At 40.5% G+C, this 23,118-nt stretch overlaps 1 protein-coding gene across 3 annotated transcripts; it reads left to right on the top strand.

The window, feature by feature from the left end:
* The first annotated feature begins 4,787 nt into the window (after positions 1-4,787).
* Ppp1r17 (protein phosphatase 1 regulatory subunit 17) lies at positions 4,788-21,258 on the top strand. 3 transcript variants are annotated; one of them, XM_033756278.1, is made up of 5 exons: positions 4,788-4,864; positions 10,238-10,344; positions 11,966-12,118; positions 13,353-13,505; positions 20,101-21,258. In XM_033756278.1, the coding sequence occupies exons 2-5, from the start codon at positions 10,263-10,265 to the stop codon at positions 20,178-20,180; spliced, it is 468 nt and encodes a 155-aa protein (XP_033612169.1). In that variant the 5' UTR covers positions 4,788-4,864; positions 10,238-10,262; the 3' UTR covers positions 20,181-21,258. The 3 variants fall into 3 exon arrangements, with proteins under 3 accessions (XP_033612169.1, XP_010626643.1, XP_033612167.1); XM_010628341.2 differs by having other exon boundaries at positions 4,789-4,864; positions 10,235-10,344; XM_033756276.1 differs by having other exon boundaries at positions 4,799-4,864; positions 10,193-10,344.
* Positions 21,259-23,118: the final 1,860 nt, after the last annotated feature.

The following is a 23,118-nucleotide window of genomic DNA, read 5'->3' on the forward strand; positions in this document are numbered from 1 at the left end:
TATATATATAGTCTATATGTAGACTCTCATCTAGACAAGATGGTGTAGAAAATAGGCAATTAACATGAAGAGATTTTTTGATGAAGAAGCTATATATGAACACACATTCAATAACATTAGCTATCAAAGACATGCAAATTAAGAACTCAATACGGTATCACTTCACACCTACCAAGATGTAAAAAACAGTGAAAGTACCAAATTCTAGCAAAGATGCAAGACTGAATCTCTTAGAACTGTGGGAAGGAAAAATGGTACAGCCACTCTGGAAAAAAGTACAGCAATTTCTTTTAAAATTAAGCATATAATTACCACATGAGCCAGCAATTGTACTCTTGGGCATTTATCCCAGAGAAATTAAAATTTATATTCACATAAAAACATGTACACAAATGTTTCTAGCACCTTTATTTGCAAGAGAAGAAAACTGAATCAGCCCAAATATTCTCCAACAGGTGCCTAGTTAGACAATCTGTGCTATGTCCATGAAGTGGAATGTTTTTCAGCAATAAAAAGGAATGAACTACAGACATGCAATAACCTCAACGAATCTGCAAAGAATTATGCCAAGTGGAAAGGGCCAATACTAATGATTACATTTTGCATAATTTCATTTATATAACATTCTTGAAATGACAAAATTGTAGAAATGGAGGGCAGATTAGTGTTTGCTAAGAATGACCATGGAGATTGGGAAGGTGGAAGGAGAGAGTGTGGCTGTGAAGGAACAGCAAGAGAGACTTTATGGTGCTGGAGAAATATTCAGTGTCTTAACTCTGGTGGTGGATATATGAAACTATTCAGACGATAAAACTGTATAGAATACACACACAGATGTCTGGGAAGATATGAATAAGTCAGGTAGATTGGACCGACATCAACATGCTGGTTGATATATTCGCCTATATTATCACAAAACGTCACAATCTGGGGGAAATTATCACAATATATAAGATAACTGTGTCTATTATTTCTTATAGCTATGTATTATTTCTTATAACTGGGTGATGATTTATAATTATCTCCATAAATTTTCCAATTGAAATACAATGGAATAGACAACTCTATACTTCTTATTTTAGTAGGCACTAATATCCAACAATTAACATCTGAAAGTTCAAATATGTTCTATGTTGAAATTTCAATGAAATGGCAATGGATGATATCAGATTTCTTATAGGTAAACTCTAATGTCCCCTTATTATCTAGAGTAAGAATATGTTCAAATCTTCCCAACACAAACACAAAGATACTTACTTACCAGAAGATATTGATCTAAGGACAGCTAATTCCTTCTCTGAGGGGCTGGTTGGGACAAAGAGATCCAGCAAGATTTCTGGGATAAATTTAGCCTGCAATTCTCTCTCATTCCCTCTCTCTCTCTCTCTCTCTCTCTCTCTCTCTCTGTCTCCCCCCTCCCCCCACCTGTCTAAAATGAAGACTGCAACAATATCTTCCTTTTATTAGGGGGAGAAAAAAGGGCAAGGTCAGTTTTGGAGTGTCTGATTCATTTCCCAAATTAACTTTTACTCTCTCCCCCTAGTATGTTGGAGCCCCTTTACTCACCAACACATAAACTTCCCTAGATTGATTTTGAAAGGCAAAACTTTAAAGTGTACATTTTATTCTAGACCAGCCTGGTCTACGTAGTGAGTTTCAGGTTAGTATGAATTACATAGAAAGACCCTGCCTGAAAGAAAGAAAGAAAGTACATTTTATAAATTACTGACTCAAATAATCTGGAAATGTTCATCACTGAGACATCTTTTTGCATAGAGATGGGATATTTGTGATTAAAATAAAAATATATTCATTCAAAGCTAGTTACCATTAGGCATCTAGCAGGAATGAAGCCAGAAGCCAATTACACCACACATCAGAAGGCCTCTGGACACACAAATCATGCCCCACTCACAAGGACTCCTTGCACTTACTCTGGGAGCATTGTAGGCCAACGGTCCTCAGCACTGTACACATGTGGCTGTTATTTAGAGCTCTCTGAGGTATAGATTTACATTACCATCTGCTGTCTCCATTGCTGTTTACATCTCCCTTAAAAGTGGGATAGGGCATGATCAATTAAAGTGTGTGTTGAAAGTTCTGGGGGGGAAATCAACAATAGCAACAACCTGTATTTGGGAGAAGTACACATGTCCATCCAAAGGGGCAGTGAGAAATGCATGCTCCTCTTTTTGAAAATATTCCCTTTGAACTGTGGAAAATTAATTGATGAAGAGTGTGTTAAAATCCAAAGGCCACTATATGTTCAAAAGGTTTATCTCCTCTGAAAAGACCTAGAAATATCTCGTTTTATAGGCCTTTAAATTAATTTATTGAGAAATAGATTTCAAAAACATTAAAAACCTTTGTTTATGAAAGACTCATTGAGGCTGAAAAGATAAGCTACAAATTAACAGTAAATATTTGCAAACTGTATTTCTGATAAAAGACTGGTATTTAAAATATATAAAGAACTTTGAAAATTTGACAATAAAAAATTTAATCCAACTAGCAAGCAAGTGAAGGATATGATGAGATGATTCACAAAGAAAATACACAGGTGATGAATGAGGACATGAAAAGACGATTGACATCATTAGCCATCCATGAAATGCAAAATTAAAACCACAATGAGATATTATTAGATACCTATGAGAATGACTCTTAAAAATGGTGATTGTTTAGAAATACAAAATGCTGGCAAAAAATGTGGAGAAACTAGAGCATTCATACAGTGCTAGTGGGAGCGAGAACTGGTACAGCCACCTTGATGCTACCATAAAATTAAGCATGCAATTGCTAGAAATTGCACTTTTGGGCATTCATCCCAGAGAAACAAAAAATTTTGTTCACACAAAAGCCTCTGCCTATGCAAAAGTTCATAGCAACTTTATTTATAATAGCTAAAGTTTGGGAACAACCCAGATGTTCTTCAACAGGTGAACAACTAAATAACCTGGGACTTGCCAAAGAGTACCATTTAATAACAAAAAGAAACAAATTAATGGTGCAGGCAACAACCTAGGGATGTATCTCCTGAGAATAATGCTGAGTAAACAAAGTCAACCCCAGAAGGGCATATGCTCTGTCACTTCATTTTTATAACATTTTTGAAATGCAAATTATAGAAGTGGAGAAGAGAGTACTGGTTGCCAAGGGTTAATGAATGTGTGAGACCAGGACTGAGGAGGAAGGAGATGGACGTCCCTAAGGAGGCAAGGTGAGGGAGACCTGTGGTGGAAAGATGGTCTTTATGACTGTATCAATATCAGTGAACAGGGGCAACAAGTACAAGGGTTCTTTCTGTATGATTCTTACAATTGCATGTGAATCAATAACCAAAAAGAAAGAATGTGAAAGTGTAGGAAGAATGTGTATCTTTTCCACTCGCGTTTGGAGAAAAGGCAGTGGCTAACAGTGGCTGGAAGGGCTACTGGAAGATCGAACCGGCACAGGGAACACAGGGCTGATTGCGGGAATTGTCCCTCAGGACCCTAGGACCCTCTTGTCTAGGACTGGAGACTTTTGGCATCTTCCATTCCTTTCCAGAAGATTGCAAAACAACTCCAGAAAACTGAATCAAAGAAGTTTAGTTTTTGCTGATTTTTTTGTTTTCTAGTGGCCTCTGAAGAAATCCTAACTCTATAAGTCAGTGTCGGGAGAAGTTGACTGTGACTCCAGCGCTATTATTTGGGATGCTGGCAAATGGAAGGGAAGCACCAATTAAACCATTACCAGTAACTAACAGGTAATTGTAGCCAGTAAAGGGCTTTCCATGACCTATACTTCATGCCAACTCCCAAAAGAAAAGAAACAACATAGCTTCTGTTAAAACATATCTCTTGGGCATCACTGAGTGGTCCTTAGGCTACCCTCAGGGGTCCTTCCAATTTCTGCTGTTGTAAGAGGCAATTTAGCTATTTAACTGATAAGTAGTCAGCTAGTAAGAAGCAATGTCTAAAATAGAGTTGGCTGGGTACAAAGAATAGAGCACATACACCAAGGGTCAAGCCATACAGGTAGTTAAGCTTCAAAATGTAAAAACAAATAGGAAAAAGGATAAAAAGTTAAGATAAAGACAAGCAGTTAAGAACTCTGACACTCTGGAAAGAAATTTGAAAGAAACTTATTTGGCAGAATCTAAGTTAGTTAACCTCTCCTTTAACCTCAGGCTGGGTTTTGAGGAGCAAGTGTCCTTAGAATTACACCTGATAAGAATCTGATTTTCTTTAAACTCTACATTACACAGCCTAAACCCCAATCTGTTATTCGAAAGTCTCAAAGCCATGTGGCATGTGGAAATATTCATCATTATATAAATATTAGTGATTCCTTCTATTAATGCCCCTTTCCTCATCATGGCATTGCCCTGAAAGACAGATGGGATAGATGAAAGTGTTCTAAATTTAAACTCAAATTGATTTGGGGGTCAAAATTGGGGGGGCACCTTTAGGGGTAGTTATTTAACCACTCAGTGCCTCAGTTTCCACATTTGCAATGTGAGGACCCAAAAACAAAGGTGTGGGGATTTTAGCAAGACTCAAAGGTGTAGTAGCCACCGTGTCTGGGTTTCTCAGGCACACACCTTAGGAACTCAAAGCAGGACTCTCTGTGTTATTTCTGTAAAATGCAATTACTGTTGTGGACAGCAGTGATGGTGAGGTTAGTTCTTGCTTGCTCTCCATCCCCCTTGCCGTGGTGTCTGAGAAACAGAGCATCCCCATGGCAACAGCAGCAGCTGGTCCCTAGATAAGAGGAGCTGGAGCTGAGCTGGGCAGCAGCAGCCACAGCACAGATCATCAACCCAGCCTCTCCAAGCAACCTCTGCCTCGTCTCTGGCCCATCGCACTGTCTGCGCCGATTGGTAAGTGCTTCAGACTTTTTTTTCTCCACAAACTGTTGTGGTGAGAAAAGCAAGTTTCTGATAACTTATAGCTTTTTTGTGGTTGCTGGGACAAAGAAGGCTCCCAAGTGGGGTTGGGCTTTATGAAGCAAGGCTAAACTGAAGGTGAGGCAGGAAACAGAAAAAGTCACTACTTTTGCGGCATTTTTCCAAGGGAAGTGGGGGTCTTGAGTTCTGCGACAGCCTGTGCCCTCACAAACTAAATTGTAAGCTTTCAGGATGAATTCCACTCGTGTGACTGTGGGTTCACACAGAATGAAGAGCCTTAGTCTACAAGGCTGGGGAAAGCATGGTTTTCAAAAATTATCCCCATGCTCTACTTCACCTTACAGTCAGTCCTTGAGGAATTTTACAAATGTAGGTCTTTTAAATGAACAAATATGATCTTAAAACGTACTTATGGCTGGAATGCAATCCTCAGGTGAAAAAGAAAGTTAAAAAGGTTATGGACTGTACATAGCCAGGTGGTACATTAACTACACACTGTATTGGGCTGTTGAAGTAATTTTTAAACTTTTTACTGCATCAACTAAGGCCAGGACTGATTATTCTAAAGATATTCTTTCGATTACCATGCAGTTAAACTAAGTGTCCATTTGCTCCTGAGAATGGGTTCCGAGGATCTGGAATTGGGTATTCTACAGTTGATTTGCACCTTAGAATATTCTAATTTCATTATCACACTTTCAAAGAAGTCAAGAGATAGAGTGTGATTAGCCTGATAATCAATGTAGATCCATTAAGATCTAGATACTCTAATCACAAGGGCAGGGGGACTGAGAAATCAAAGGCCACTAGGGCTTATTGAGGGTTAGCATATGCAGGTCCTGGGCTGGGCACTCTGTACACATTGTGTAGTTAACACTTAGCAGGACTGGAGAACAGACCCCATAGCATCCACATTTTACAGATGAGGAAGTTAAGTTTCCAGGAGACCGCATTGCTTTTGCAAGTTCACCCAGTTAGAGTGGGACAAGGTTCCAATCACCAGCTTCTGCTTCAGACTGCCGCAGAACATGCAAGCCTATAGTTAAATAGGAATGCACTACCCCTGAGCTAAGCTACACTTCCTCACCTCCAACTGAGAAACTTCCTCAGGGTTAAGTACCTGGACCAACTTCTGACTTCAAACTGGACTACGGAGATAGCATTCCTATTTCCCTGAATCAGGAAGTAGCCCAAGCTAGTGGAGACCAGCCTCAGCAACACGTCCTCAGATTTCTGCAGGCTGAGCTGGTACATGGGTCCCCCTACAATTCAGCAGGGCCATTGTCCTAGTACCCAGTTTGTCAGCCTTTTTATTTCTTTCTCAAAAGATTAAGTGACTTTGCCACCAACATTTGCTGCATACTGTGATGGGGTTTATAGATTTTTCTGTCAGTGGTATTTGCATTTACAAGTGTCTCTGTGAAAAGAATGACTTTGTCCCTTGTGAAAAGGATTAGTAAGTAATTTGCCAGAGTTTAGCATGTGGGGGTCTTAAAAATCTCCCTCAAATCTTGACATCACATCTCTTGGGTTCTGGAGTATGCTCCCTTAGTCACCCACACTGTCTCAAAAATCTGTCACCAGAAACATAGTTCAGATTCTCAAGCCTTGATTCTCCAATTAGGAAAATCTGAGAAATTCTGAAAACTGAAAGGGTTTGTTGCCGCAATGGTGAATATTATCTCATTTAGTTACAAAATCTGATTTGGAAAAATCTAAATCTTTATGTAGTCTGTCCTCTCCTCATTTAGGGTGAATACTGAGAGTTTGGCTGCAGAAATAATGCATGCGATTGCCGGTCCTCCCTGAGACCTTCTATGGGTATTATGTAACAAAATTCCCAATGTTATGATGTATCCGGCCTCAGGCTCATATGGTAAGGTGGGGGTGACCGATACTAACCATCACAGTGCACTTCCAGTCATCACTGTGTTAAAATCCAGGGGCCATGTGGTGCCAGTGAGTGGTAAAAGGATGTCAAAGGGGGTGGTAGGTCTTTGTACCAGCGACAGTTTGTGAAACAGCCCCAAATGTAAAGTCTCCATCCACAAGCGCCTCTGAATGCTCTTAGCATGTGGGGTCCAACAAACCTCCCTCAAATCTGAAGACCCAGAGGATCAACTGTTTGGGTATGAAGGGAAGAGCTAAGGCTTCAGGAAGTCCCCAGGTTACAAAGAGCTGCTGAGGGAGATGATGAAACCTCCCTTGGCGAGAGGTCAAGGGCAGTGTCCTTTTACAATGTCCACTCAGGGCGGAGACTGAATTAAAGAGGAATGCACGGACAGAGTCAGGAGTAGAAAGTGCAACTATCCCATTTCTTAATTCAAATTAATTCAAATTCAAATTCAATTAGACAGGCTCATGTCCTACAATGGTTCACTCCTACGGAGCACCGATCTTTCTGAGGGTGAAAATGGAAGGTAACAGGGGACATGAGTTCTTCTTACACTTAATAGGCAGGTAAAGTGACAATGAGCAATAGGGTCACACGGCATTCCAAACAGTTCTCCCCTCCAGTTACTTGTTCTTTTTCTTGGTTTGAAGATTTTCTGATTGCCAGAACTTAATATCATCATCCAAGATAATGGGCAAACCACGTCTCTGCCAATCATGAGATAGTTCTTTAATAGATAATCCCAAATCTGGAAATCATCTCTCAGCACTTTAGCAAGCAAAGTCTTGCGGGACCACAACCATCATTCTTTGAATCACACTAATTTTAAATAGTATTGTTTCCCCAAAAGATATGAGCCACCTTGTGCAATAACCATGTGTCAGTGCTATGATGGATCTCTAGGGCCTGGCTTACTCAGGGGCCTCTGCCATGTCAAACCCGTTCTTGCACCGTTCATTGGCCAGAGGCAGGTTCCTGTTTCTCCGGCCCAGTATTGCCATCTGAGCTGTGCTCAGACAACAGCTAGTCTATCGAGGCTGAGCACTTAAGTGTTTGTTTCTTAGAATTTTTCAGTTGTACAGACGGTCTTTATTAGTCAATGACCCAACATGATACAGCCAAAGGTACATAATAATAGATATCACTTGCCTACAATGTACTAAGCATGTGCTTTTTCCTTTATCTGCCAAGTAGGTATTATTATTGCTATTTGCCAGATAAGAAAACAGAGTAAGAAGAGGGAACAGAAAGGACTCTATATCCCTGAATGCCTTTGCAAAAAGTTGCCCTTTGCAAAATTGGTTATAGCAACAACAGCTTCCAGGGAGAGAGGGGAGACATGACTGTATTACACTTGGGCTCCTTTTATCCTCACTACATCATTAAGATTTAGCAGATTTATCAGCCCTGTGATTTTTTTTAGTTAAAGGGCTGAGATTTAATCCAGGTCTATTTGATTTTAAGAATCTAGACTCAAATTAAACAACCAGCTGTTAGACATATGGGAGCAGTTGTATGATTCAAGAATGAAGAGCAGCTTTCCTTAGGTTGGGGAGAAGGAGAGGAATCATTTTGCCAGATAGGGCTGGCAGCAGACAGACAGAAATGGCCAGATTGAAATACTGACTCTTACTGTGAGTATGTAATGAATAGTAGATAAGTTTGGATGCTTTGAGCTTTGACTTCTTCTTCTTCTGGAAGTATCTCGAGCAGATCCTCCATGGGGTGATTTTTCAGCATAACATCTATGATTGAAGCTATGACTTCCCAGGGAGGAGGAAGGTTGATTAAATCAGTGCAGAGGGCATTTTCCTGGAGACCTCAGCACTGAGCCCACTCCTCCAATGCTTTCCCATAGCTCTCTCCTCTCCATACAAACATGGATGGGTGGAGGGCTACCTGAGGTGACAGTACATTTCTACATAGTCCCCGGGAGTTGGCCATCACAAAGAACAATGGTCTGAATTGATTTATGCTGAAGTCACTCAGTACAATCCGTCTGCTCAGAGTGGCACTAAAAGCCAGGCTCAAGTGATCAGTTAATGGCTCCATCTGCTATGCAACGATCTTAGCGCATGGTGTAAGAGGCCCTCCAGCCTTTCCTGAACACCAGTTTATTCCTCAGAAGACACCTGAGTTGCACTCATTCGGGGGGCTTGAAATGCTAGCATGACTGGTCTGTGTGTCTCTGTATGCTTGCAGGTCCAGGAAATGCAAGAGAACAGGATCAGCTGGGTCCTTTTGCCTTTATCCATTCCTCCCCTACCATTATTGCTGTCATAGGATATAAGTAATCAATTACCAGAAAGGAACACAAGAATCAGAACCTAAGCAGACTTTTGTGAAAAATTTTTGTAAATCTCAGCTAATGTATTTCTCATTCAGACCTGGCATGGGTCCATTCTAAATGTCCACTCGTCTGAGACAATGGCTATATATGTAATACCTCTGGAAAGATTTGTGGGCCAGTAAAGAAGAGGGCAAAATGAGGGTAAGAGGTTTGCTGTCACGTTGGGTATCCCTGGGGAAAAAGTAAGGAACATTCATTCAAAATCTAGATTTTCTCCTACTGCATTTCTACCACCCTCTTAGCATGGACGTAGAGGCTGTCTCATTACTTTAGAGTTGGAAAATATAATGGTAGAAAATGAATAGCCTGGATAAATTTGGGCTGCAAGAGACTTTGCTTTTAAGAGACTTGAGTGTCTAGTGGTAGCCTGTAGAACCAGATTTAAATTAGCTACAGCTAACTTGATACATGAAAGACTACATAAATTAAGTAAACTTTGTGAGTCTCAGTTTCCCTATCTGTGAAGTAGACACAATCTTACTTTGCAGAATTTAAAGTAAATATAGGAGAGTTTGATCAAGATTTTCTGTCACTTGAAAAATAATGTAAAATAGGAAGAAAGGAGCTAAAGGAGATGGGGAAGTGGGAAGGCTAGGGGAAAGGAAAGAAGGGAAAAGAAAAAACATGAGAAAAGGAAAAATTGGAAACAAAGTCTTTGTAAACAGGGAAGGGTGGAGGGGGTGAAGGGAAGGCAGTGGAGTGGGAAAAAAGAACCATGTAAAGGTAAAAGATCCCAATGATGAATGTAACTATACTGTATAGCTTAAAAGTACCAATAAACTTAATGAAAAAAAAAGATTTTCTGTAACTCTTAGCCAAATCATTTCTACTTCAGACATGTTATTTATCTGAAGCTCTTAAAATGGTCTAATATTGAACCTTTAATAGCAATTACTGATAAATGTGTGTGTTATTCACTTGTGTTTGGTTTCAATTTTAATTTCAGTAGCTATTTAAGAAGCTGACTTGGAAAACATATTTGAATTGGTAATGTTAGAGCAAGCGCTCACTCAACAAACATATTTATTGAATAAGTAAATGAATGAGTTACCTGCAGGCACACTTAGGGACTGTCTCTTGTACTTTGGTGGTGCTGGAGAAGGAATACACACACGCTCTCTCTTTTGATGATGTCTACTGAGCAAATGCAGCCCCTGGAGCTGTCAGAAGACAGACTGGACAAGCTAGACCCTCACTGCAGCCACTTGGGTAAGTGCTTCATTGTGAATGTCAGAGTCGTGAAAACCAGAAAGGGTGTGTCTGTGCCATATGGTTTGCAGGCGAGTCAGGGAGAGGCCCCCTGAAACCTGATAGTCTGTGCCTTCTGGTGAGAGCCAACACCAGATGGACAGGCAAATAGCCATGGGTCTGTGGGGTCTGCCATGTAAATATTAGCTGAAGCACCGGAGAGAAGTTCATTAAAGTTACAGACAGAGAGAGTGCGAGAGGAGGCATTGTCCTCTTTTGGGGGTCTGTCAGAGTCCCAGGCAGAGCATTTTTGAGGCAATAAATGGTATGTGACAGTATAGCTTATTTCCAGTATTTCCCGGCACACTTACACCCATGTGCAGTGCCAATAAAATATTTCAAATATCTCTCTTTGCCTATCAAGACAGAATTTTAAATAGCCCCTTTCTGCTTTATTGTCAATCTGTTTCCTTTCCAGAACTGACTTTTTGTATAACCTTTGTAATGAAAATACCAGAAACATTTCTGCCTCTACCCATTTCTAAAAATGAGACACTCAGACTTTTGATGGATGGGCCTTTTGCATATTCATAGCCTTTGTTTATGCCTTGCCTGGTTATGACTTCCCCCTCCCCTCCCCTCTTCCCAATTGCCATCAAGATATTTTATGTTCAGGATTTCTCCAAAAATGGGGCAAAATGAAATTGCAGTGAAAGTCAGAATTGAAGCAAATGTCTTATTCTCTATACTATGCATGGATCAAACTGTGGGAACAATGGGGGCTCACCACATAGGTCCCTAGACAGACTGTGCATCCCAGAGACCCCACAGTTGAGTAGCACCTATCACAAGAAACATTCATTAGTTCAACACATATCTATGGTGTGTGTAATCCGGGGGATGTTGATGTGCAGTGGGGTAGCAAATCTTAACAGTTGTTTTGCAGCTTAGGCATACTTCCAAGACCTGGAGTGTAAGTCAGATCATATAACTTGCTAGCAGTGTACCTTCCTGCCTTCTCCCTGACCTGTCAACCTCAGTTTCCTTTTCTGAAAACTGGAGATAATAAAATACTATTGTAGTGGTTTACTGTGGGAACTAAATGAAATAATGAGTGCGGGAATTCAATTAAAACTTACCCAGGAAAGCACAAGCACTGATGAATCAGAAAAGGCGTTGGCCCATGTCACACACTGAGATGATAGGTGATCACCTTGTATGTAAAGCAGTGTATAATAAAGTCTCCCCTCATCTCATGTATGTGTGTGAATGTGTATCAACTTTGTATAGCCCAGTGCTGTACACATAGTACAATCCAAATAAATGCTTATTAAATTAAAATGATTGAATGAAATTATTAAAGCCCTTTAGGTGAAGGCTATGTTTAAGTTGCTCTTTGCCTTGGTGATCCATTCAAGTTCTCTCGATCAGAATTTCATGAAATTTTCTCTCAGTCAGAATTTTATGGAGTTTTTGCAAGGCTGCTCAAGCCTTCTGTTGAAAAGACCAAAATAAATAAACACTTAACTTTTTGAAAACCATTTACCTCTATCCCTATGATCAATTGTCATTAGAAATGAGACAGTTTATAGCTAGATGTTGTCATGTTATATTTTTTTGTCTTCATATTTGTCAAAATCAGATGACCTTCCAGATCAGTTCATTAAGGGCTGTGATCTCAAAAAGAAGCCACGAAAGGGAAAAAATATGCAGACCACACTTACTGTGGAGTCAGACCAGAAGAAACCAAGGAGGAAAGACACACCTGCACTGCACATCCCACCTTTTATCCCAGGTAAGAGACAAGGAAGTTAGTTTACACAGCTGTAAAGGGGAACCACTTGTTGCTAGATCTTACTGGTCTTAGCAAATTTCTTTTGACATATTTGGGAATTCGAGTTCTAAAATATTAATGGCTTAATACCATACCATCTTTTCAATACAATGCCTTCCTTTTGTCTCACTGGTGGTGGTAGTTGGAGGAAGGGTAGGCACACAGTGCTCCAAATAGTCATTCCAGGATCCAGGCTGATGAACTCTGACATCATCAACACTTACACAGTAACCAAATTACCTTGAGCTTCCCAAGTCACAGTGAGTGTCACCATACAGCAAGCATGAGACGTAGACAGATGGAGGAGTAATGGAGAGATTCATGTGGGCCAGGCCTCACCTGACCACAAGGAACTCTGGGAATGAACTCCTGCTCTGTGGCCAGGAGAAAAGCAAAGCAACTTAATGAGCAGCTAGAAGTCTCTAGGTCATCCTTGGATGTGACTTGTGACTCTTCCTTCTTCCCCAAAGTTACTTCCGTTCCTGTTCCCTTTCACTACTGTCTTTTCTTTTATCATAGTTTGAAGGATACAGAACAAGTATAATGCAGAAAATTTTTTAGGGGAGGAACCATCAGAGGTACAAGGAGGAGCACCAGCACACACACCGCTGAAATATGCACTAAGAAACAATGTTATAATAGAGGTACTTAGATAAGAACCACGGGAGGTGAATCTGGACAGTGAGTTGTGAAAACTCTTATGGGAAAGGATATTTTTTTAGAGAGTTATGAAATTCTAGAGAAAAATTCACCTGTACAGTAAAGGTGAGAAGGCAGGTAGGTGAACCCTGGAGGGGGAGCAATGATTAAGTTATTAGGGTGGACATGTGTGGCACATAGCTTGCACTTAGCTTACAGATGATGCCCTCTGGCTCAAAGGATGAGATTTGGAGAGAGACAAATCTAGGCCTAATTCCGGTAGTAAGTGGGACACATTTTTTGTCTCAATTTCCTCAGATAGGTGATAGTGGTAGCGATGTTAAATTCCTTGGGATTCTATCAGGTTAAAATGAAATTAGGCTTCCAGCTTTTTTGCATAGATATCCTTGATGAAGCATTGATAAGTACTATTCTTAGTAAAAGAAGCTTAAAATTCTACATTTACTAGGTATATGCGTAGCTCTATGTGCTTGTGCAGCCCTCCTACATTTTTGCATTTGAATCTGTTTCCCTCTCTCTTCTCCTAACTATGTAGGTGTGATTTCAGAACATTTAATTAAAAGATATGATATTCAAGAGAGACATCCAAAGAGCAAAATGAGCCCAGCTCTTCACAACACTGACCTGGAACAGAAAAGGCCAAGGAGAAAAGACACACCTGCCCTGCACGTGCCCCCCTTCGCAGCAGGTAAAAGAGCTGGTACAGGGCATTTTCAAGAGGTGGTGGGACCATGTCGAAAGCCTCACCATCTGGAAGTGCCAAGGGCATGACTTTTGACGTGGCCCAGCACGCTGTGTCACACTCGAGGAGGGCTCTGGGGAGATGTGGCATTTATTGCTGCCTTCCAGGTTTCTCTTCATTGCCAGCTCCCTAGAGGCTGACCTGGACAAAAAAGAGGCTTCCAGACTACTCATGCCTCAGCAGAACTGGTCAAATTCACTGAGCCAATGAAGTGGAAATGTCAGAGGGTCCTTGAGAAGAGATGAGATACCCTCATCACCAGCCTGCTCCTAAGTGTATGGTCCATGCCTCATGACTAGTAGCTCATTCTCCCAAGTTTGTGCACAGACTAATTGATCAAAATCTCAGTGTAGGTTAGGGAATGAGAGAGTAAGGGAGTGAGAGAAAGAGGAGAGACAGGAGTGAAGGAAAGATAGAGAGTGCAGAAATATTAATAGGTATCTTAACGTGTGTGTCATCTGTCCCTGAGAAGTTTGTGTGCAAGGTGAACAATAAGACATTTAAACTCATGATGGGTGTATGAGATTGGGGTGTGTGTGTGTGTGTGTACTAAATGTTAAACATGGCATGTATCATGAACTTTAAAACAATCACCCAAATAACACAACAGAATAGCTACTATCTCCCTTCAGGGATAAAGAAACCGAGAGACTTTAATTTATCTACGCATTTAAAGTCTTATGTGGATGGAACTGAGGGATGGATGACTGATTGGCTGATTGGTTGTACCAGTGATGGGATGAGCAGATAAACAAATGAATACTCAAGGTCAAACACTGTTACATGAGAGCTAGAGCTCATACCAAGCCTGTCTCCTTTTTGGCTAGTTTTCTACTATACTATGCTATGGTTCAGACTTTTTGCTTTATAAATACACAAAACTTATTCTTTTGTGCTCTGGGAGCTAAGGCAAGAGAGTTACAAATTTGAGCACAGCCTGAGTCACTCAGCAACTTAATGAGAAAATGTCTCAAAAAAATTCTAAAAATGACTGAGAACACAGCTCAGTAGAAAGGCTCTGCATTCAACCCTCAGTACCATTGGAAAAAAAAGGATATGTAACATATTTTTGGTAGGACATGTTATTTTATTGTTATTAAAAAAATATTTTCTATTATTTTGTCTAATAAATGAAATTCAAAAGGTAGCTCAGAATACTATATCATGACAAAAGCCATCAGTAGCTCAGTAATTTGAGCTTCTCAGACATTTCTAAGGGCTAGGCCCAAATTCCATAGGGTTTGTGTTCTCTGGCCTTCATCTCCTTTCTCTCTCTCCCTCCTCCATTTATCTTTATCTTTCACTTGTATACCAAGATGAAAAATGGGTGTGACCCTACTCAGTCACCTCAATATTTCTTTCTTCCTCCTCTGCCCGCCTCATATACACACACACTTCTACAGACCAACATTTCTGAGCTCTGAATGTATGCAGCCTTCTGATGCCATACAAATGTGCAGATAATGCAAGAAATTTAGGACATGTAGAAGTCCAATCCTCAAACCACCTTCACTTTTTTTAAACAAGTATTTATTGAGCACATATTATATTCTAAGTAATGGTATGGGAGTAAATTCAATGGTTATACAGATAACAGATAATAGAACTTCTGCTAGAAGTAAATTCTATGAAGAAAAGTAGAGCTAGGTGGGGAAAGAGAGGGCGCTGGATATTGTTTCTTTATATGGGAGTGCAGGGAAAACTTCTTTGAGGAAGCAACATTTAGGCATAGACCTGAAGGAAGTGTGGGGAGGGAGACTTGAAGATAACTGATTGAAGAGTATTTGAGCCTAAGAAACAAATTCAAGTATCCTGAAGTAGAAACATCTCTAGCTTTTACTCAGTGAGTATTAAAACCGAGTATCTATGATATTCCAGGCACTGTTCAAGTGCTAGGCATACTGTAGAAAACAAAACTAAAAGAAAATGTCCTTGTCTTCCTTGACTTTATACTGTAGGTGGGGAAATACAATAACTCAATACTTGGAGCTGAAGCAGAGTAAAAGATTTTCCAAATTTCATAGTCAGGCATGCTGGACACCATGAGCTAGATCTACATTCAGAGAGAAGGAAGGCTCTGAGGACTCCTCTTATTACTGCCGTCAGCCCTCATGGCATCCTGAATTGGTCTTTTCCTCCCTTAACATGGAGCCAATAGAGATGGCCAGTGACAGCTCTCTTCCGCATATAGGGCTTGAAGGTCAAAGCTACTCTAGCTTCAAACACAAACATAAAGACTAAGCCAAAACCATCTCCCACAGACGAGGCCATCCATGAATGTTTTTTGGCAGGGTTCTTCCTTCTTTCAGACTGGTTTTACCACCTGGAAAGGGCTCAGATATCTTTGCATAACTGTTAAGATTAATAGCCAATAGCCATAAAATATCAATTCCAACTGTTGCCCAATAAGAGGGAATTTTTACGTGTGATATTTGCATGGCAAAGGAATAAATAAAATCTCATTTATCTGATCCAGATTAACAAACCCTGATCTAGAACTTTTTTCTGCCCATCAAGGTCTACTTGTTCTAAAAATTCTGCTGCAACATGGGAAATTCTCCCTAACAATTGCATACACTTGTACCTTAAACAAAATTTTCATTCTTTTTCACCTCCATCAAATATTCTGTCCCCAAAGCAAACGAGAAGAAAACAGAATACAGATTGCACCAGGCATTTTTAGATTTACAAGGAGCAGAGGCAGGCAAGGAGGCAGGGTGAATATAGAGACAATTCTCTAAAGAAATGGACAAGAGATGGATGGGAGAGACAGACCCTGTGTCACACACGCTTCTCACAGGCTACCAGCCTTCCTGCACACATGGGTCCTCCAGCTGGTCACACACTTTCCCAAAGCTCCTTCTCTGTTCGGCTCCCAATAACCTTCCAAGACTAAGTCAGCCTGAAACCTCGGTTGATAGATCCCTTAAGAATGACTCTTCTACTCTGAACTGACTCTGTATTAGTCCTGGGCATGGAAATGACCAAGCCTTCATTTAATATGGTCTTTCCTGTTCTCATTGCTGTTATTGTAGTAGATTGAGTTACATTAGCTATTTGCTTGATGCAATCATGAAGACTGGGCTATGATCGCTGCTTCTAATATGGACCTGGATACCTAAGCCCATCCTTTCTACTAGTAGGGCTCAACAGGTATTTGTTGATAATACTGTATTTGATGGTCACAATTCTGTAGCACTTGATTTTTGCATGTCCGTTCTTGTATTTATTTTGTACAGAGACAAAAATATGTACAGGCATGGTTTCATCCTAGTACACAAAATTGAACGTGGGCTTTGGAGTCAGAAATGTCTACATTTCATCTTTGGTTCTGCCTCCTGCCATCTCTGTGGCTCTGGAAAGTTAACACAAACAGTGAAAGCCTCCTTTATCTCATCTATCCCAGAACAGGGAACATTCAATCTGCCTCAAAGAGTTAACATTTGGCCCTTAGCCAAGATTCTAGCGTATTGAAAGCTCTCAATATAGGTTAGTTCCCTTGCATTGTCTGTCAGATCTTATATTCTTTAAGTCAAATGATTTCTGAAGTAAGAATTCTCCTATCCCCAGCATTTTACCTCTTCATATGAATATGCTGATTCAAGGAACTTTCCCACTTATTGAGCTCTGATCACTTGGCAATGGAGGCTGCGCACACCCACTACCTAGTCCTAAAAGAGCAGCTTCCTTCTGGAATCAAAAGCATTTATCAAACATTGCAGCGTATATAAGAGCCGGAAAAGTGCTATGTACTCATAGATTCAATAGGCATTATGGAATTTCCTGAGTAGGCAGATCTCCATATTATGTGTGCAATTACAGATATTGTTGTATGATTCCAGTTTTTATTAGCATATTAGCTGACGTACTTTACTTTCGATGAGTCTTTTAGTATCTAAAGATTTGGCAGTAATCGAAATGCTAGTTAAACTGATAAGGATAGAGCCTTCGGCAGATGTTCAAAAAGACTCATATTGGTTCTAATAAGGGTGCTGAGAGAAACTCACAGACAAATGCACCCTGGAGACATCTCCTCTCATTAGCCCTTGGCAGGTGAGAACTGGACAAGGATCCACACTCTTCTCTAAATCTCCTACTAACCACCTTCATTCCCCTAAGTTAATGAGCTAATTTGACAAGTTCCAGCTGCCAGAATAGCCCCTCTATGGGGAGTCACCTCAGGCTTCCTTGCCAGCCCCAGGCTTGCTCCCAACGTGATCCACGATTGCCAGGAGCCCAATCTTAGTGATTACATGACGGGGAGTACTGTCTGTGATTGGTCAAATCTGGGGAGCCCAGGTCTGCTTCAGAGAGAGAGAGAGAGAGACAGAGAGAGAGAGAGAGAGAGAGAGAGAGAGAGAGAGAGAGAGAGAATTTAGCTTGAGGTCTGTGGCAAAAGGAGCCAAGCAAAGTAAAGAATAATGTAGCTGAAAGCATGAAAGAGGAAAGAGGAGCTGCCTGGAAAACTGCTAATATTTGGGCAGTCTGGAGAGTGAAAATCAGATACTACACTTGAACAAAGGAAAGAGACTAGCATGTCCTTTGACAGTGACACCACTCCTGTCCTGCTAGAATACAGCATTCTCTCTGGAGTGATTTCTCAGGACAGGTAGCGTCCTTGCCCTGATCCCCCCAAGTCAGAGGCACAGAGCTGTAATGTGGATGGCCACTTTTAGATGGTAACCTGGATGGCATGCTGCTTAGAAACAGCTTATTTCAAGGCTGACTGCCCTTCAGAGACCCCAGAAAAGTAGCTTTGGCCTTAAAAAACACTGATGTCTTACAGACAATTTCCCTAGACTTATCTCTATAGAAGGACTAAGGAACTGACGTGTGTTAAATCTGCTATATTCCAGGTACTGAGACAGATGGTAGACTCTCCTTTAAAAACCGCAGGGGAAGACAGATGTACTGCTCAGTGAAAAGTGCTTCCACAAAGGTTCATTCAATGTATTACCAGAGCCTGAAAGAATACGGACCTAAGTCTACCTCAGAACACCATGGCGTGTGGGGGAAACATATTATTTTTAGTTAACCTGAGTTTGGTTTGACACAGACACATCCAAAAAAGATGGAAGAGTTGAGCGGTTCAACACAGCTTACTCTACATTCTCCTACCATGCTAGCTTTAATTACAAACAAGAATCCAAACCTCCCTGAAGGTAATACACTTTAAGAGAAAATATCTCTCACTGTGTTTCATACGTGATTTATCTAAGAACCTTAGTTCCAGCCAGACTCTTGAAACTATTTTTCTTCTCCAATAATGTTAGCAAATTGGGAAGGAACATATTTGAACAAAGTAGAAATTGAGTCCAATAAAGAGTCATAAGGGCCACACATAGTCTACTAATTTTCCAGCAGTGAATGGGGTCCAGTCTACAGAAAGGCCTCTTATAGAAGCTGCAGCTTCTAGACTCCAGCTTAGATCTGTATGAGCTGCCCCGTGGACTGAGGGCACCTAATTAGGAGAGGAGTGGAGGAGGTCGTACAAGGCAATGCTGGGGAAACAAAACTGGGGATTGGAGTGGGATGACAGGAACCCTGGAGGACTGGTGTTGAATCACAGCTTCCTTTGTCCTTTAATCAAGATGCTTCCCCTTTAAACTTCACAGGATGAGCAGAACCACCCAGACCTTTTTGACTGGCCTTTACTGAGCTAGTTCTTCCAGAAAATTGAACTGTAAAAGGAAATTAAAATTTCTGTTTCATACATCACTACACTTTTTAAAACAAAATGCAGCACAACATAGGAAGAGCAACCTCTTATTTTGCCTAGTAAGGATATGCAAGGACAACCAGGTAATATCTCTAAAATTATATAAGAGAAAAGATATTTTAATCTCCAGAAGCAGGAAAGTTATCATCTCAGAATAAAGAACCATTTGAATTGTGTTCATTTTGCTCTGAACTTCTGAGTGTGATCCTCTATTAAAACTGACATTTGGAAACAACATATCCAGAACCTCAGCTCAATATTTTCCCCACATGTTGGTAAAATGACTTTAAGTTTGATTTCACAAGGTTTACCAGTCACCTTCAGAAGAGAGACAATCTAGCAAATTGTGGGAAACATGGAAAAACTAACATTTAGCCATCCACAGGTGTGGCTCTTTGCTAAGCATGTTACATACGCCTTATTTAGTAGAGGGAATAACTCTTTATAATAAGTACCAATGCATTCAATTTACCCAGGGGAAATTGAGATGAGAAAGTGTTAACTGAGCCAATACAAGTTAAGAGAGTGGCTCAAGTAGGAGCCCAAAGCACTAGACGCCCAAATCCACATTCCTTCCCTCCTACTGTACTGCAAGATTAGAAGAAGAGCCCAGCGAATGAAGGTGAAGGTTGCCTGTGACAAGTGGTGTCCTCACTGAGCCCTTCTGGGAAGCCAAATCAGGTCGCACAGCACCCTTTCTCTCCATACAGATGCAAAAACATTTCTGAGGTTATCACACTTCTGTGTGCTAGGTCTATCTATGAGACTGTCTAATATTTTAATTAGACACACTTAATTGCAGGTGTGTGCTTTGTTTTGCAGATGTAACACTGCTCCAGGACGAAAGACCCAAAGTGATCATGGAAGATGATGAAAAGGATGGTGACAAGAAAGCTATTTAAAGACATCGCCCCTGAGATTACTTGTAAATAGGTTAGATTGGTTCCCTATGGTGACCTAGAGAAAAAATAGACTTGTTTCTGCTCTGATTTTGTCTTAGTCTGACTCAGATCTAGATACCTCTTCCCCAGGAGACACAATATATAAGATTGCCAGTCGCCTCCTTGTCTTTTCTTTCTTTTTTTTCCTTGAGTGTGGTTTCTAGTCCCACTTTCTGAATTCTTCAGTGCAATGGAAAGGAAATAGATCATTCCAAAGTAGCAGGTAATAGGAAAGCTTTGGTATTCACTTTTTATTTTCTGCCTGTTCTGGATCAATTCATGGAGCAAAGAACCTGGGAAGCATTTACTCCTTTATCTGCTGGGCAGAACTTAGCTTAACATTATCCAAACACCAGTCCAGGAGATCCCCCTTGCCAGTTAAAGAGGAGAGATCATTTGTTTTCTAACTCACTGATTGTTTTTGGAAATCTGATGTTTTATTTCTCCTGGCTTATCTTAAGAGTCCATTCTGGTGATATCCCTAAAATCTTTGTTGGATTTATAAACTGAGGGAGTCAACTCAGTCTATCATACCATGACTGAAAATACCAGAATTCAGGAGGTTCACAGTATCTTTTCATATTTACTTTTATTTGTACAAACAACAGCTCTTAACCATGTTACACTGACATTTATGAATTGTATCACAAATGAATCATAACTAATGACAGGTAAAATACCAATGTTTGTGATTAATTTAATTCTTTTAAAAACTAAACTGAAGGCCATTCTGATACTTTTGGTATCTGATTTATTGAGCCTCCAATAATCTCTCTTAGAAATGAGGGGAAAGTGAAATGTTACCTAATGAGAAGGCATCTGTATTTAGTCCCTGTCCCAGCTTGCAATCTGTGGGAGCCTGGGGTGGGGGTGGGGGTTTGTATGTAGACCTTATCCATCAGGTAGTAGATAGGAAGAAAGGTGAGAACTATCATGGAAAGGAAGAAAAGCAGATGTTCAAATCATCATACTGAAGAGTGATAATATGCAACTTATCTCTCTATGCCCTGGTTCTGATCTTTTATTAATCCCTTTGTGACCCACACAATTGTGGAAAAGATGAAAGATCCTTCTGGAAATAAAAGTCTTTCCATTAACCTCTATGCCCTGTTACATTTCTCCTAAAAATACCCTATTTATTTATTATCATAAAGAACAGAGGTTGCAAATGAGACTCGGGAGGTTTGGTTTGGTTTTGCTTTTGCTTTTTGGTCTACAGAGGTTTAAAAATGTTTGAGTTAGCTGTTAATATTTAATATCCAACTAGGAGAATTTACATGTAACTCTAGATTTCCAGATTCTCTTGGAAAATATCTCAAGAGCAGGCAACTTTGGGTCTGCTTTGAAACAAGACAACACCTAGCTGGATGCCATTTCAAAAGGTGGATATGTTCCTCAGTTTTCCATATGCCCCACCCAGAGTACTGACCAACTGATTTTGCATCCAGTCCTTGCATTTGAGTTTACAGCCCCTATAGTGCAAACCCACATCTTTTTCCTGTTGGTCTCTCACCCCTTTGATTCCAGTGCTCAACTGCCTCTCTGGTAGCCTCAGTCACAACCAGGGGAAGAGGAATAAGCCTTGGGTTCCAGCCCCAGCTGTGGATTATAGAACAAGTTCGTGGAACTCTGAGTCTGCTCTATCTGGAAAACAAAGATAACAATCTTTACTTTGCCTTTTTCATAGCTCGACAATTAAAAGATAATGTATGACAAAGGGCTTAGTAAATTAAAATGCCTTATCCACCTATAACTTAGGGCAATTTAAAGACCTCTTCAGAATGTGAACATGTGTCTTTTCTACAGCCAAATCCCCATTGCCTGAGTGTTGAATGGGTAGCAATTACATAGAACCCACTTACATCATCTGAAAAAGGACTTCAAGTAGGGAGACCCCATTACATATACAGCCTTCACTGAAACACCAACCCTCTCTTCTTGGGAAAATGCCTTGTGGCCGAGCCACATGCAGCCTCAACAGGGCACACTCAGGGTGGTTAGGGGAAAAACCAGCCAAAGCAGATACAACCCTGGAAATCACTGCATGATCTGGGTTGAAACCAAGCCTTCTTCATTTCCTTTGTCCAATGCGGTCCCTTTCTAGTACATAAAGAAGAGGTTTATTTATTGAACTTATATTCCAATTCAAATCATAGTTCTCAGTATGTTGTGAACAAATTCCCTCCAAATAAATAATAGCTCTATTAAGAAGTTAAAAGCATTGCACAGCACCTACTCAGAGGGAAGGCTCTAATTGAAGGTATCCGAAGGGATCTAGAAAGACAGCTGGTCATTTGCTCATTTTGAAGGCATGGATGCTAGGCTACGGAAGCTGAGAAGATCCTGGACAGAAGAGACTTCGTTCCCTTTCAAAAGCCCCACACAGGGCCTTTCTTTAAATGCAGGCAGCCTTTAAAAGCTGTTGGCTGAGCTCACGCAGCCAGCTTCTAATGCCTAATTATCACTTTGGAGAAACAGAAGCTGGTGCTGAAAGATCTGAATAGGACCATAAAGGACTCAAACGGTGTTTGCTTTTAAATGCAGTGCTATTCCCTCCCCAGCCTGTGTTGTCCAGGTTGTCTCCTTTAAAGGAGAGACTGAGATACCATGCGGTTATGAAAATAAGTTAGTAAAGCCATTATTTTTGCCAGCTGAGAAAAAGAGGCTAGTTACGTGGTGGATTTTGCAGAATCTCTGTCATCTTGTGTATAAATGAGGCTCCCTTGCCACTGGTAATTTGTAAGTGTGAAACTGTTACACAGAAAACTCTCTGAGGCAGTGAGTGAAGGTACAGGAAATAGACTATGATATCCTAAATTTAATTATAAAGACCATGTGCTTATTACCAGTTGGTATTAAAATGGTTAAAACATTTAGAGAAAAAAAACTCCTCTGTGGA

This window comes from Fukomys damarensis, unplaced genomic scaffold (genome assembly GCF_012274545.1).
Source record: "Fukomys damarensis isolate Sample0158 unplaced genomic scaffold, DMR_v1.0_HiC HiC_scaffold_4, whole genome shotgun sequence".
In the NCBI taxonomy this organism is placed as follows: Eukaryota; Metazoa; Chordata; class Mammalia; order Rodentia; family Bathyergidae; genus Fukomys; species Fukomys damarensis.

Coding starts and splice junctions, on each gene's coding strand:
- Ppp1r17 (XM_033756278.1), top strand. CDS start 10,263: ATGATGTCTACTGAGCAAATGCAGCCCCTGGAGCTGTCAGAAGACAGA. Junction 12,119..13,352: donor CATCCCACCTTTTATCCCAG/GTAAGAGACAAG, acceptor CTAACTATGTAG/GTGTGATTTCAGAACATTTA. Junction 13,506..20,100: donor CGTGCCCCCCTTCGCAGCAG/GTAAAAGAGCTG, acceptor TTTGTTTTGCAG/ATGTAACACTGCTCCAGGAC.